The sequence below is a fragment of the Seriola aureovittata genome, chromosome 13 (genome assembly GCF_021018895.1).
Source record: "Seriola aureovittata isolate HTS-2021-v1 ecotype China chromosome 13, ASM2101889v1, whole genome shotgun sequence".
Classification (NCBI taxonomy): domain Eukaryota; kingdom Metazoa; phylum Chordata; class Actinopteri; order Carangiformes; family Carangidae; genus Seriola; species Seriola aureovittata.
This window is the reverse complement of record NC_079376.1, coordinates 1,000,001-1,016,198: the sequence shown is the minus strand read 5'-3', so window position 1 is coordinate 1,016,198 and position 16,198 is coordinate 1,000,001. Positions and strand designations below refer to the sequence as shown.

Below are 16,198 nucleotides of genomic sequence, written 5' to 3'. Positions count from 1 at the left end.
AGGTCAAAGGTCAAAGGTCAAAGTCACAGTGAACTCACTTCTGACACACTGTGACCTGATTTTTTGGCCATAAATCACAAATTCATTCACTAACTATGACAGTAAAAATGTAACTCCTTTTTTTATCCCAAAGGTCAAAGGTCAACTTCACTGTGACATCATAATGTTCTGCAAAAACACTTCTGGTCATTATTCACCACTGTAACTCAGGAAGGAGAGACTGTGTTTCCTGTGACCGGCTGATTGGTGGAGGAGACGGCCAGGTGTGAGTCACACACTGACCTTCACACATTTATCACACACTGGTTGTAATTTCTATTGTTTGTATTTGTAGCAGCAGGACGGTGTGTGTACAGCTGAGTCTAAATAAACAACAGTGTGTGTGTTCACGGTGATGAAGGAGCACGTCACCCACGGCAACAGTGGTGTGTTTTAACAGCTTCAGGAAACAACAACGCTCTGCGGCTCAGAGGAAGAAGATACATCGAGCTTTGATTCGCACACAATAACAGTTAATAAGAGACATTCAGTGCTGCTTTCAGGGAAATACAGAACATCAGAGTTTTCCTTCAACTCGCCAGAGAGAGAGAGAGAGAGAGAGAGAGAGAGAGAGAGGAGAGGGCGGGAGATAAACACGACAACAGAGAGAGGGAGTAATGAATGGGTTGTTAGGGGTATTTTGTAAATGTTTGGGAGGTATGAGAGGCTCTTAGCGGGTGCAGATGGACTGAGTGTTTGTTTGGTTGGCCAGCAGGCTTGGCAAGGCATGATGGGTAGTTTGGGATATGGTTTTCGCTCCATTTCGCTATTTTTCTCTCTCTCTCTGCGTGTTATATCTGAATCTCTCTCGCTTTTTCATTTTCTCTCTCTCTCTCACACACACACACACTCTCTCTCTCTCTCTCTCTCTCTCTCGCCCCTGTGCTGTGGTCCTCCAGCAGAATACGGCTCTGATTAGACATTCTGCTGCAGGAAATTACCTCCATTTATTCAAATTATTGTTTATGCCTTTTGTTTGGAGGGCCAACATACGTTTGGAAGTCTGAACAAGCTCCCGAACTGTTATTATATGCTTCAGAAAATGACTTGTGTGTTGTATGTATGTGTGTGTGTGTGTGTGTGTGTGTGTGTGTGTGTGTGTGTGTGAGGGTTTCCTAGGTAGTCCTTGTCTGAGTATAAATGCCTGTGTTTATGTGTGTGTTCTCTGTGGTGGAATTAGGAGCATTAAGAAGCACTCGCTGCTAGCTTGTTAACCCACAACCAGAAAACAAACACGGCGGGTGGAGAAACTGTAAACCAGCGGCCGGGTGAGACGCGCTAATAATCACATCCATGTTTCAGCTGTTCAGCCCAATAAGTACGTGACTGAACTTTTAATCGTGGGGAATAATCTACGAGTCATCGAGCGAGAAGAGTCTCAGGACGACATCCGTTAAAAGCGGCATTAATTACCCTGAACGACGGACTTTGGCTGACTTGAAGTGTGAGAGGGAAAGCTGAGTTGTGAAATCCCATCATCCTCTGGGTTTACTGTGGATTGTAAACAACCTTCATCAACGCGCACGCTGATTTAAATAACAACAAAAAGACAGGAGGAAACAACAGAGTTTGTTAACTAGCTCCCTGGGTGAAATCACAGCCAATAAAACCTGTGTGGCTGAGTATTTCAGGACTCATCAACATGTTTGTTTTTTTTTTTTTTTTTTTTACAGGTCGTTTGTGACCAATCAGCTCGCTTGGCTGGAGCTGCCTGTTACACCATACAAGGTTAATTTCCTGTTTGTTTCCTCCACACTTGGAGCTGTCACTGAGACTGGCAGAGAGCCGGTAACAAAAGTGTTTTTAACTGAGTGTCAGCATCCTGACGGGGGGGGGGGGGAGGAGGAGGAGGAGGAGGAGGAGGAGGAGGAGGGGGAGGAGGAGGAGGGGGAAAGGTAGAGGAGGAGGAGGGAGGAGGAGGAGGAGGAGAAGGGGAAAGCATTAGTGAACGATGGTGGGAGATTGTAAATGATCTGTAAAATAACGAGCAGGAAGAAGAGGAAAAGAAGGAGAAGAAAACAGATGGGGGGTAAATCAGGTGGTCGATGGATAGAAGGAATACAGAAAAAGAAGAGGAAGTAAACAAACACAAAGAGGAAGGAAAACTGTTCTCATTCCCAGTTTGGCCAATAGAGATGAACCAGATGAAAAAGTGTTTTTTGCAGATTTCAGGTAAAAACACTGAGAGAAACCAAATCCTGCAAGGTTTGGATGGTGGGTCCAGGTGGGCGGGGCTTGGTGACTGCTTTGTTGTGACATCACAAAGTTCCAGAAGTCCTGACGGCTGGTTTTAAGGCTCAGTTTCTGAATACAGGCTGTGTGCATTTCTCTGTGGACTGAGGCTTTGATACTTTCACAGTATTAATATAGAAGCTAGAGCTGATCTATAATCACACTACACATGGACACACACCTTCACACTGGACGAGCTGTAAGAGAATTACACTTAATTTTTAGTCTTCCTGAGAAAATTTAGCAAATCTCAGCTGTTAGCTCGGTGAGAACATTTTAATTACTGATTGGAACAAAAATATATAAATTAGATACAAGTTGTCTTAAACCAGAATTTACTTCACTGTATACACACAGAGAGGAAAAGAAAAAAAGTGTGAAAATGCAAACATCACCATTAAAACACACACACACACACACACACACACACACACACACACACACACTGTAGTGGGTGGTGACAGAGCGGCAGGAAATTGGGAAGCAGCAGTTGTCAGGCCGTTAGCGTAGCGTGGTGTGAACACCTGAGTCCTGAGCTGGACAGCAGCCAGACAGACGAGTCTGACGGAGACGACATCAGACTGAGACAGAGAACTGTTGTTGTCGCATCTGGACAGTTTTACCCAGAATCCTCCTGTGTCTTGAGGTGAGATTTATTGACAATAAAAGAAACACTTACTGTTGCCAGAGTAGAAAGAAAAGTGGAGGCGACAAAAGAGACAAGAGTGATGAGGTTTATGGTGTTAACAAGTGTGTGTGTGTGTGTGTGTGTGTGTGTGTGTGTGTATGTGTGTGTGTGTGTGTGTGTGTGTGTGTGTGTGTATGTGTGTGTGTGGGTAAAAGAGAGCATCAACCACGAGGAAAGTGAGACATCTACAGAAACACAAACACACACACACACACACACACACACACATACACACACACACACACACACACACACACACACATCCATACAGTGAGGTGAAGTCTGACCCACTGAGCATTTGACACCTTTACAGGATCAACTACGCGACTCCCCACAGCTCAGACACAAACACACAAACACACAAACACACAAACACACAAACACACAAACACACGACCGAACTCTGAATCTAACACTGATTTTACACTTGATTTTAGTTCCTTTTTGTGTCAGTGTGTGATCAGGCAGAGTCTCAGACTGGATCCATGTCTCAAGGGGAGTTGGGCTGATCTCAGTATATGTGGGCTCAATGTGACAACACATAATTATATGAATGTAAATAATACATTATAATTCATGAATCATATAAATTAAAGCTACCAGGAGAGCGAGATCTTGCAGCTGTAGGTTGTACCGGTGCTGGTCAAACTGGCCCCATTAAAAGGAGCTGAATTAGCTATTAGCACTTCCTGTTTGCAGTGTACACATGGATGTACAGACAACTGTCTCTAGATCACTGTGATACTGAAGGAAACTTCAACATACAAGTTCTGTAGCACTTTATTCTGGAGGGACATCAGAGATGATGATATCCTCAGGAAGTGATGTCACACTGAATCATCAATATGTGTTTCATGTCTGTGTGTTCAGGTGTGACTGAGTAATGACTCCCCCCCCCAGCCCCTCCCCCCACTGTCACCACCTCTCACCTGACAGCACGGCCTCCACCAGGTCTCCCTCCTGGATCTGAGAGGCGGAACGCAGCAGCTGCAGCACGTTCTCCGACGTGTGGTCATGGCGAAACAGCAGGATCTTCTCGTACATCCCGTAGAAGCCGCACTCTGGTAACTGAGACACACAGAGAGCAGAGGACTGAACGGGTCTGAGCGTGGGACGACAGACACAACTCAACATTTTTCATTTTTTAATCTTTTAATGATTTGTTTGAAAACTGTTTCCACTTGGAATAAGGGAGGCGCCTTATTCTCTCTGCAACATCAGTCAGCGATAAAGGAAAGGCTGAACTGTTATTTGTTCCATAAAGCTTCATAAACCTGCTGTTGCACTTTGAGTGAAGGTTAAACAGACGTGATCTACTGTGTCAGTTCCCAGACCTTAAGTTACCCAGCTGCTGGCTGTAACTCCACGGTTAGACATGAGAGTCGTCAGAGCAGGAACAACTGAACCTACAATACAACGACAAACCAAAGTGAAAAGTGGAAAAAGGTGTTTTTATTAAATAACAAAAAGGGAAACTTACAAAACAGAGATCCAAAAAAAACAGGTAGGAACAACAAAACAGAAAACTGGGAACACTGGGAACACTGGGAACACTGGGAACACTGGAACACTGGGAACACTGGGAACACTGGGAACACTGGGGACAATGGGAACAATGGGGACACTGGGGACACTGGGAACACTGGGGACACTGGAACACTGGAACACTGGGGACACTGGAACACTGGGGACACTGGAACACTGGGGACAATGGGAACACTGGGGACACTGGGGACACTGGGAACACTGGGGACACTGGAACACTGGAACACTGGGGACACTGGAACACTGGGGACACTGGGGACACTGGAACACTGGGAGCACTGGGAGCACTGGGAGCACTGGGGACACTGGAACACTGGGGACACTGGAACACTGGGGACACTGGAACACTGGGGACAATGGGAACACTGGGGACACTGGGAACACTGGGGACACTGGAACACTGGAACACTGGGGACACTGGGGACACTGGGAACACTGGGGACAATGGGAACACTGGGGACACTGGGAACACTGGGGACACTGGAACACTGGAACACTGGGGACACTGGGGACACTGGGAACACTGGGGACACTGGAACACTGGGGACACTGGGAACACTGGGGACACTGGAACACTGGGGACACTGGAACACTGGGGACAATGGGAACACTGGGGACACTGGGAACACTGGGGACACTGGAACACTGGAACACTGGGGACACTGGAACACTGGGGACACTGGAACACTGGGGACAATGGGAACACTGGGAGCACTGGGAACACTGGGGACAATGGGAACAATGGGGACACTGGGAACACTGGGGACACTGGAACACTGGAACACTGGGGACACTGGAACACTGGGGACACTGGAACACTGGGGACAATGGGAACACTGGGGACACTGGGGACACTGGGAACACTGGGGACACTAGGAAAAGATGGTGATTCCGGTTAAAATAATTACGTCCTTAACATTACACGGCCTTTGTTGTCATGGTTACAACATAAACAGCTGGTTTCACGCGGGAATCGAACACACGGCTCTCCTGTGTCACAGCCATCCATCACCACCTCCCCCTGATGTGGACTCTGTCTCTCTTTACACTATGTCACAGACACTTTCCCCTTCGCTCCTGTCATCATCACTACGACCACTAGATGTCGCCTAGCAACAAAACCTGACTATGATGCCATAGCAACCTGCTGCTCAGACGAGCTGTGGGCTCGTTGCTACAGGCCAGTCTCCCTGTGTCTCATGCAGGTTATATTGTGGAGTGATGCTTTAATGTTCCTTCTCATTATAAACCGTCACTTTGGCGATGCTGCATTTAATTATGTTTAATGAAACAGTTTGAATCTGAGAGACGTGAGTGAAGATCAAGCGGAGACAAAGAGCTTTGATCTTCATCAGATGAATAAATCATTAAATGATCATGAGGAAGAGACAGGGAAGTGGAACAGAACAGAGTGATTCGTGCTCATGTCATGAACTTCATTTAATTATCTGACAGCTCCAGACGGTGATAATCCAATCAAATTAATCCGGTAATGATAAACAGCAGCCTGACAGTCCTATTACATTATCTGGTAATAAATTACATTCACAGGATTTATTACATTTCAGGCTTTTTGTGGTAAATAATCAACGTCTCACAAACGTGACGGAGAAGTCACTTCTGTCGCGGCTGAGACACGAGGATCGAACTGTGATAAAGTTTTAAGACAAAGAAATCCACTTTGACTTAAAGCTGAGCTGTACAGCACACACACACACACACACACACACACACACACACACAGTGGGGTGAAACCACAGGAAGTTAAAGGTGCAGTCCGCTGTCATGTTGAGGATCGATGGTGCACCGCTGAAACGAGCAACACATCGACCAACTGCAGAGCGCTGCTGAGACTGTTATCGACCACACACACACACACACACACACACACACACACACACACACACACACACACACAAACCATCACACACACTTGACAGACAAACACACAGGAACCCGACCCAGGACAGACAGTGAGCTGCCGTATTATTCTGATTCATCCTGTTGTGATGCTGATTTCAGGAAACACAAACTGAAGGATCCTCATGTTCATACACGAGTAACTGCGTCACTCTTTGTCTTTTAGTCATTTAAACACCAAGTGAAAACTGACGTCACATTTACGTCTGTTCCCTAAAACATCTGTTTGTTGCAACAAAAGGTCATGTGACCTTTTTAACATCTGACCAAACAACCTCTCTCCAACCAACCGCACAGGTCGCCCTCTGGTATGACCCGTGGGAGCGTCACCTGAAGTAGTGCTCCTATGTTAGAAGGTGTGGTCGTCATGGTTACGATGATAAAATGCGCGGAGTGTAGAGGCAGCGGCATATCGGACCGTCATCACCATGGTTACAATAATAAACAGTCATCTCTTGGTTAGGATTTGGAAAATGATGATTTGGGTTAAAACAGGTACTTCCTGAGGATTAGACGATCTTTGTTGTCATGGTTACAATAACAACGTGAACGTTAACAGGAAATATTCGGTCAAGTTTAATTTATTCCGCCAACAATAAGTTCACTGGTGATTATTACTGATCATGTGACAAACTTTAATGTACTCCAGTAAACCACTCCACAGACACCCAGTGTTGGGCCCCTGGCTCCTACTGCTCCCCTCACCACTGGCACCAGGTTACCATGACGATTGACTGAACCTGAAATATGGAAACCTGCTGCTTCTGTTTCTACAGCTGAAGAAGAAAGAGAGAGGATGTAAGGGGGGAGAGAGAGGGAGAGAGAGAGACAGACAGACAGAGGGAGAGAGACAGACAGGGAGAGAGAGAGACAGAGAGAGACAGAGAGAGAGAGAGACAGAGAGAGACAGACAGAGGGAGAGACAGAGGAGAGACAGACAGGGAGAGAGAGAGACAGAGAGGGAGAGAGAGAGAGACAGAGAGAGACAGACAGAGGGAGAGACAGAGAGAGAGAGAGAGACAGAGAGACAGACAGAGGGAGAGACAGAGAGAGAGAGGGAGACAGAGAGACAGACAGAGAGAGAGACAGAGAGAGAGAGAGAGAGAGAGAGACAGACAGAGGGAGAGACAGAGAGAGAGAGGGAAACTAAAGAAAGTGAACATGACGTTCTCACTCATTAGACCTTCACTCTCTCTCTGTCATTGTTTGTCTGTCAGTGATAGTCTCTCGCCCCTCTTCCTCTCTAGTTACCTTGTAACCTCTCTGCAGCACTTCATAGGTACATCTTTATTTGTGTGTGTGTGTGTGTGTGTGTGTGTGTGTGTGTGTGTGTGTGTGTGGTGTCACCATAGCAGCAGTGCCGCTCTTGTTGTCATGGCAGCAAGAACTCAAGGCTGATTCCTCTCCTTCCTTCTCCTCCATCTCTTTCTTTATTCACTTCTCTTCAGTTCAGTGTCTTTCTGTACTGAACATATTGTCCACTGTGTTTAACCACAGCTCTGCGCCCTGCCCTGCAAGGCATCGTGGGTATTGGAGTCTTTGTACAGCACTTTTCAGAACAGGGCAGAAGCTCAGCTAACTGGTTTTGTTCTATAAATACAAACATGTCAATTTGTTACTGTTGATTCCTCCAAAATAAAATGACATTTCTGATCAAAGTGTGAACTCACTAACTATTGATCGTGTCATGACATCATCTCACACTGACTCTCCTCCGTCCTAATATCACGATAATCACAACACACACGCCCAGAATCAAGTCACATGACTCCTGAAGAGCCCTCAACATTCAGAGTAAAGTAGAGAAGAAAACAGCAGCAGAGATTCTGAACGTCACACTGATAACAACTGCATCCAACTTAGATGAGTCAGTTCCACCTGAGCTCCTCCTGCTCTGACGAGTCCACAGCTGCGTCCCGATTCAGGGGGTCGCATCCCTGCAACGCCTCGACTAGACTGTCCCACTTCAAAGGCTCCTTCAAATACGGCCAAGAGATCCGTCATTTACCTGAGCGATGAGGGTGGATCCTAACATGTCCCATGATTCATTGCACATCGAGAGTCTGAGGATCACACTGTTAAATGTGACTGACGCTACAACTGTTTAAAACCAAGAGACTGAAAACAAGAAGTTTTTGTAAAACTAGAATAACCTCCTCACGGTTGTACGACTCCGTCCAAACACAGAGGTTTCCTTCACAAGCCCAAATCGGCTTTTTTGAGGTCACCATGACCTTGACCTTTGACCTTTGACCACCAAAATCTAATCAGTTCATCTTGAAGTCCTGGTGAAAGTTGCTGCCAAATCTGAAGAAGTTTCCTCAAAGTGTTACGGAGATATTACGTTCACACAGACAAAACCGCATTTTGTGAGGTCACCTTGACCTTTGACCTTTGACCACCAAAGTCTGGAGCTGTGAGGTTTTCACGTGACGAATGCAGTGATGTACTGAACACCTAATGGGGATGAGAGAAGGCCGTCGCCATGACGACAGGACATGCTGCATGATGCCATTTATAAAGGTGTGTGTGCGTGTTTCTATGTGACGTGGTCGTGTGTTTTATTCTACAGTCACATCAAAAGACAGATATATCTGTGTGTGTGTGTGTGTTTGTGTGTGTGTGTGTGTCTGTGTGTGTTTGTGTGTGTGTGTGTGACTGTGTGTGTATGTGTGTGTCTGTGTGTCTGTGTGTGTGTATGTGTATGTGTGTGTGTGTCTGTGTGTGTGTGTGACTGTGTGTGCATGTGTGTGACTGTGTGTGCATGTGTGTGTCTGTGTGTGTGTGTGTGTGTGTGTGTGTAATGAGCTTCTTATGAAGTATAAACCTGAGACTGAGCGAGAGACACTAACATACAACTGAAAAGAGAGAGAGAGGTTACTTGACAATAGGCTCTGATGAAAGGAGTCACAGACCTGATGAATATTCACACACACACACACACACACACTCACACACACACACACACACACACACACACACACACAGACACACACACACTTGCTTGTAGAAACAGATGTAAGGACTGATTGCTGTTGTCGCTGCAGCGCTGCTGTTTGTCTCTGTGTTGATCCACTCGTTCATTCATTTGAATTTAAATGAATATTTTTTGATTTAAATGTGGGACAGTTCACCACACACACTCACATCCGTCACCTCCTGCCATCACTTGAAGACTTGCTCCTGTGTTTGATTGTATTTACCTTCATAAATAAAGTAACTGAGTTATAGCAAGCTGAGTCCTTAACACGTCATATAAACCTGGTTTCCTCAAATAACAGTGAGTCCGTGGTTCGACTCCTGACCGGTCAGACCTGCCTGTCTTCACTACGTCGTTAAATAAACACATAAAACAGCCAAAAATAGAATTTAAAAAAAGAATGATAATTTCTTTGCCGTGTGTACACACAATCGAGTTTTTGACCTTTAGATGTGAGCATGTGCAGGACGACTTTAAGACGGAGTCTGCATGAAACGAGAACACTGCATCTTCATATTCAAAATGATTTAAAGGTGTGTGTCCATGTGTAGTGTGATTATAGATCAGCTCTAGCTTCTATATTAATACTGTGAAAGTATCAAAGCCTCAGTCCACAGAGAAATGCACACAGCCTGTATTCAGAAACTGAGCCTTAAAACCAGCCGTCAGGACTTCTGGAACTTTGTGATGTCACAACAAAGCAGTCACCAAGCCCCGCCCACCTGGACCCACCATCCAAACCTTGCAGGATTTGGTTTCTCTGAGTGTTTTTACCTGAAATCTGCTGTATTTTTATTGGATCACTCAGAAAACAGTCAGCCAATCAGAAGAGAGGCTCAGAGCCTCCTCTCTTCTGATTGGCTCACCGACCTGTTGTTACTAGAGCTGCAGAGAGAAGCCTGAGAGAGGAGATGTAAAACTACACTGAGATGGTTTTTATATCTTCTGATGGATCAACACTTCAAAATGAAATAAAACTGATGTGAGACACCGAGAGAGAAACCAAATAACTCAGTTTCTGACAATCTGTAAAATTCAGAAACCTGATGTAACACAGGAAATAGAATAAAAAAATGTTTTTATTGTCATTGCATTTAAAAAAAAAGGAGGTGGGACTGGTATAAAAACAAATGGAAACAATAAAGTGCCAGTCTACAGCAGTCATTGCACATTCCATTAACTGAGATTAGACAGCATCTTGCATCACCACTGCTACAGTTGGTCAGGTGGGTGGGGGGTTATCAGTGACCAGCTGCAGATATACGCAGCTTTGACACTAACCAGGTTCAGTGCATCTAAACACTGATTTCCTGTGTGCACGCAAACGTACGTCTTCACACCTTCACTGCTCCAAACTAAACCCAAGATGTTTTTCTCTTCTCAGAGTTTTCAGACAAAACTGAACCGACAACGTCACCAGAACGATTCTGTTAAAGGAGGGAAAGACACAAGAGAGAGAGAGAGAGGGAGAGAGGGAGGGAAAGAGAGAGAGAGAGGGAGGGAAAGAGAGAGGGGGAAGAGAGAGGTGAAGAGAAAGACGAATAAAGAGACATGAATGGATGAAAAAAGTGAAGATGAAAGAGAGAGAACATGGAGAGAGAACACACACACATCTGCTTCATTCAATGTGTGTGTGTGTGTGTGTCTCATAATGGCCCTCAGAAGGACACTTCACAGCCGCAATCATCATCAGTTGCTAGGCAACAAGGAGAAACCGCTACCGACAGAAACACAGCACACACAGCTTTATTATTACTGTTAGAGTAGCATAGGTGTGTGTGTGTGTGTGTGTGTGTGTGTGTGTTAGAGATAGAGAGAGAGCTGGTAAGAAAACAGGCATGCTCACTGACTGACAGTGTTGAGGTCATTTCTCAGTGTCTCCTGCTGCACTGGACTGTAACATCATCATCATCATCATCATCATCATCATCGTTCCTGTAAATTAGTCAGGATCCTGATCCGAGTCCATCTTTCTGAACTTTTGTACGAGTGGGATATTTTCGGCGAGCAGTCAAGCTGCTGGCTGAGGTTTGTTCTTCATCAGGCCTCACAGAGACAGGAAGGTGTGAATGGGAGTTGTTTTGTAAATGCCATGTCACTAAGTTCCCACTTTCACTTTGCACTGACGTCTGAAACTCAGACAGCAGCTCCTTCATGAACCTCTGCTCCATCAGCTGCGACGTCCGGCACTGAGCAGAGTCAACTGTGTCACATCAGCTTGTAGAGGTTTCTGTAGAGGTTTTCTGTAGAGGTTTTCTGAAGAGTTTCTGCAGAGTTTTCTGTAGAGTTTCCTGTAGAGTTTTCTCTAGAGTTTTCTGTAGTTTCTGCAGAGTTTTCTGTAGAGTTTCCTGTAGAGTTTCTGTAGAGTTTCTGCAGAGTTTTCTGTAGAGTTTCTGCAGAGTTTTCTGTAGAGTTTCCTGTAGAGTTTCTGTAGAGTTTCTGTAGAGTTTTCTCTAGAGTTTTCTGTAGTTTCTGTAGAGTTTCTGCAGAGTTTTCTGTAGAGTTTCTGCAGAGTTTTCTGTAGAGTTTCTGTAGAGTTTCTGTAGAGTTTTCTCTAGAGTTTTCTGTAGTTTCTGTAGAGTTTCTTTAGAGTTTTCTGTAGTTTCTGTGGAGTTTCTGTAGAGGTTTCTGTAGAGTTTTCTGTAGAGTTTCTGTAGAGTTTCTGTAGAGTTTTCTGTAGAGTAGAGTTTCTGTAGAGTTTCTGTAGAGTTTCTGTAGAGTTTTCTGTAGAGTTTCTGTAGAGTTTTCTGTAGTTTCTGTAGAGTCTCTGTAGAGTTTTCTGTAGAGTTTCTGTAGAGTTTTCTGTAGTTTCTGTAGAGTTTCTGTAGAGTTTTCTGTAGAGTTTCTGCAGAGTTTTCTGTAGAGTTTCTGTAGAGTTTCCTGTAGAGTTTCTGTAGAGTTTTCTGTAGAGTTTCTGTAGAGTTTTCTGCAGAGTTTCTGTAGAGTTTTCTGTAGAGTTTCTGTAGAGTTTTCTGTAGAGTTTTCTGTAGAGTTTCTGTAGTTTCTGTAGAGTTTCTGTAGAATTTTCTGTAGAGTTTCTGTAGAGTTTTCTGTAGTTTCTGTAGAGTTTCTGTAGAGTTTTCTGTAGAGTTTTCTGCAGAGTTTTCTGTAGAGTTTCTGTAGAGTTTTTCTGTAGAGTTTCCTATAGAGTTTCCTGTAGAGTTTCTGTGGAGTTTTCTCTAGAGTTTCTGTAGTTTTCTCTAGAGTTTCTGTAGAGTTTTCTGTAGAGTTTCTGTAGTTTCTGTAGTTTCTGTAGTTTCTGCAAAGTTTCTGTAGAGTTTTCTGTAGAGTAGAGTTTCTGTAGAGTTTTCATGTAGAGTTTTCTATAGAGTTTCTGTAGAGTTTTCTGTAGATTCTGCAGAATTTCTGTAGAGTTTTTGTAGAGTTTTCTGTAGAGTTTTTGTAGAGTTTTCTGTAGATTCTGCAGAGTTTCTGTAGAGTTTTCTGTGGAGTTTTTGTAGAGTTTTCTGTAGAGTTTTTGTTGAGTTTTCTGTAGAGTTTTTGTAGAGTTTTCATAGAGTTTTCTGTAGAGTTTTTGTAGAGTTTTCTGTAGAGTTTTCTGTAGAGTTTCTGTAAAGTAGAGTTTTCTGCAGAGTTTCTGTAGAGTTTTCTGTAGAGTTTTTGTTGAGTTTTCTGTAGAGTTTTCTGTAGAGTTTTTGTAGAGTTTTCTGTAGAGTTTTCTGTAGAGTTTTTGTAGAGTTTTCTGTAGAGTTTTTGTAGAGTTTTCTGTAGAGTTTCTGTAAAGTAGAGTTTCTGTAGAGGTTTCTGTAGAGTTTCTCTAGAGTTTCTGTAGAGTTTTCTCTAGAGTTTCTGTAAAGTAGAGTTTCTGTAGAGGTTTCTGTAGAGTTTCTGTAAAGTAGAGTTTCTCTAGAGTTTCTGTAGAGTTTTCTCTAGAGTTTCTGTAAAGTAGAGTTTCTGTAGAGGTTTCTGTAGAGGTTTCTGTAGAGTTTCTCTAGAGTTTCTGTAAAGTAGAGTTTCTGTAGAGTTTTCTGTAGAGTTTCCTGTAGAGTTTCTCTAGAGTTTCTGTAGAGTCACGGTGTGATCTGGTAAACTGAAACGTTCTCCAGTATCCACTGAGATGAGCCCAGGAAACAGAGAGTCAGGCTGAGAGACGGCGGGGCCTGTCGGTGAGTTCACACAGATGTGACCTCTATCACAACAGCTGGAAGGCCGGTTAAACAAAACAATAAAATCAAAATTTAAAATAAGTTCCTTCATCGTCTGATTTTATTCTGTTTCACTCACATTTCACTGACTCTGTTCTTCTTTAGAACAACAGACCAAACACACAACATGAAAACACCTGTGGCCGTCAGGGTGAGAAAACACACACTGTTCCTTTAATGCATCAGTGTTTAAAACTGAAAACTTGTAAACTGCTCAGGCTCAGTGTGAGAACTCGTGCCGGACTCAGAGGGTCTGATCTGGACTTGGTTTTCACTCTGGTTACCTTCTGGTCCACAATGGAACACGCCATCCGGTAGACTGAAACGTTCTCCAGCATCCACTGAGATGAGCCCTGACAAAGTTGAGCTGAAAATCATCCCATAATAGGAAATCACCAAAGTCACCATCGTCCAGACCAGTGGAGTTTTCTGATCCAAGCCTCAAAAGTCAAATCAAACAAACATTTGACTGGAAGACATAAAGGAGAGGTCTCACTCTGCTAGAGTTGTTGGGACTAAAGGAACATTCATGTCAGGGTTGAGGTACTAAGGACACAACTGCAGACTCTCACACAGGGTATACAACAAAGGAGAAAACACAATGTCCAGACAGGGGAAGCAAAACATCCAAAATCTCAGATCAAACAGATCAGCTGCAGGAGACACTGGAGAGGACAGAGGACGGACAGAGACTGAGGGAAAGGCACAGACTTCAGTACACAAGGGAGGCGGGGCTGATTGGACACAGCTGACACACATTAGGGCGGGGCAGACGATCACAACGGCGGGAAACTGGACAAAGACAGGAAGTAAAACAACCAGGAGACACACAAGGGAAGTAAATACAAAATAAAGCAAAAACTCAAATGTAAAATGTAAAGTTAAAGAGTGGAGCTTCTTCCGTCACATAAGATCTTTGGCTGAGTACAGACACCTGCTGCCAGACAATCGGATCAGATCAGAAAAGTTTGGTTTTATAAAAACCGTTAAAGAACATTTATTAAAAAAAGAAAAGCCATTTAAGATAAACCTGTTTTAACACACACACACACACACACACACACACACACACACACACCTTCTCTTGTTAATCAGTTCATTTGGTGCCATTTGAAGTGTTAAGTGTTGCATGTTGTGAGCGATGTCACACAGGTGTGGCGTGTGAACAGGTGTCGACGCAGTGACCCGCTGCACTTTATATTCCTCTATAGAATAATACAAACAGCCTGTGTGTGTGTGTGTCGCACACTGTGAAGCTGTTAGCATCCTGGTTCTCAGGTTTCAGGTGCGTGTTTGTGTGTGTGTGTGGTGTGTGTGTGTGTGTGTGTGTGTGTGTGTGTGTGTCACGTTCAGGTGTAACAGTCTCACTGAGGGGAAGTTAGGTGATTTTCACCTGAAATGAGATGATTAGTGAATCTGAATGGTAGATAATGGACACGTCACAGTGTGTGAGTGTGTGTGTGTGTGTGTGTGTGTGTGTGTGTGTGTGTGTGTGTGTGAGAGAGAGAGAGAGAGAGAGAGAGAGAGAGAGACTGGGTTTGTGAGAAACTCAACGTATTTTCTACTTTTCGTTGTGATTTGGCGTCACCAGATCTCTCCACTGATGCCGAGCTCTGACCGAAGTGTCGTTGAATGACACGTGAAAAGGCTAAAACATGTCAACACACAAGCTGATTAAATTTTGGTGATCAAAGGTCGAAGGTCACGGTGACCTCGCAAGACACGGCTTCAGTCTCCTGAATGTGATATCTCAAGACCAGCTTCAGGGAATTTCTTCAGATTTGGCTCAAATATTCATTTGGAATCAAAGATCAACTGATTCAATTTTGGTGGGAAAAGGTCAAAGGTCACCAGTTGGAGTCGGAGTGCACTAGTTTCCCTTTCTGTATAGAATTTAAGGAGGAGGGCCGACAGAAGGAACTCTGTTCTACACACACACACACACACACACACACACAAGCTCGATCAGCTGATACAGTCACATGACGACAACCCAACCATCTGCATGACAACCACTTCAACATTTGAACATTCCCAACCTTTTCCACCTCATGAGTCAGATCCAACCCCGTCACCATGCGGAGGCCAAACAGGAAGGAGGAGCGATCACCTGTCCTACACCACCTTCCTCTCCACTCGCTTTGCTTTCACTCTTCCTGTTTCTAACCAGAGATCCTTTTGATGCTCCAGGTTTTTGCCGCGAGTGTGATCGTTGAGTCCGTGATCGGACTGAGATAGGAACAAGTGTACGATGTAGTTCCTATCATTGGCTGATCATAGTGATTGACCTTAATATTAAAAAAAAACTATGAAATGAGTTTTAAAACATCATTTCTTTTTAAAAATTTAAAAACATTATATTTTAATTTATTTTATATATAATTACTAATTAATCTTTTCACCAAAATTGTTCTCTTTTGTAATTGATTTGTCGGCCCACGTGTAATACCATCACGGACCAGCAGGGTTACGATTTTGTTTTTTTTGTTAAGCAACTACTTTCAAGATCAAAACTGAATTTTCAACAATGACTTAAAATTAATAATAAATAAATGAAGTGTATATTTGATAGATAAAGTAAATATCTATCTATCTACCCACTGACATAGCAGAGATAGATAATCAATA

General features: G+C 43.9%; 1 protein-coding gene across 4 annotated transcripts in view; it reads right to left on the bottom strand.

Annotated features, from left to right (window-relative positions):
* The window catches only part of prkd1 (protein kinase D1), a 43,532-nt gene that overhangs the window by 25,199 nt on the left and 2,135 nt on the right, over positions 1-16,198 (bottom strand). For all 4 annotated transcript variants that reach the window (XM_056392586.1, XM_056392582.1, XM_056392583.1 and 1 more), the window contains exon 2: positions 3,889-4,027. In XM_056392586.1, coding sequence (XP_056248561.1) covers positions 3,889-4,027 — 139 coding nt within the window. The remainder of the gene's footprint in view (positions 1-3,888; positions 4,028-16,198) is intronic.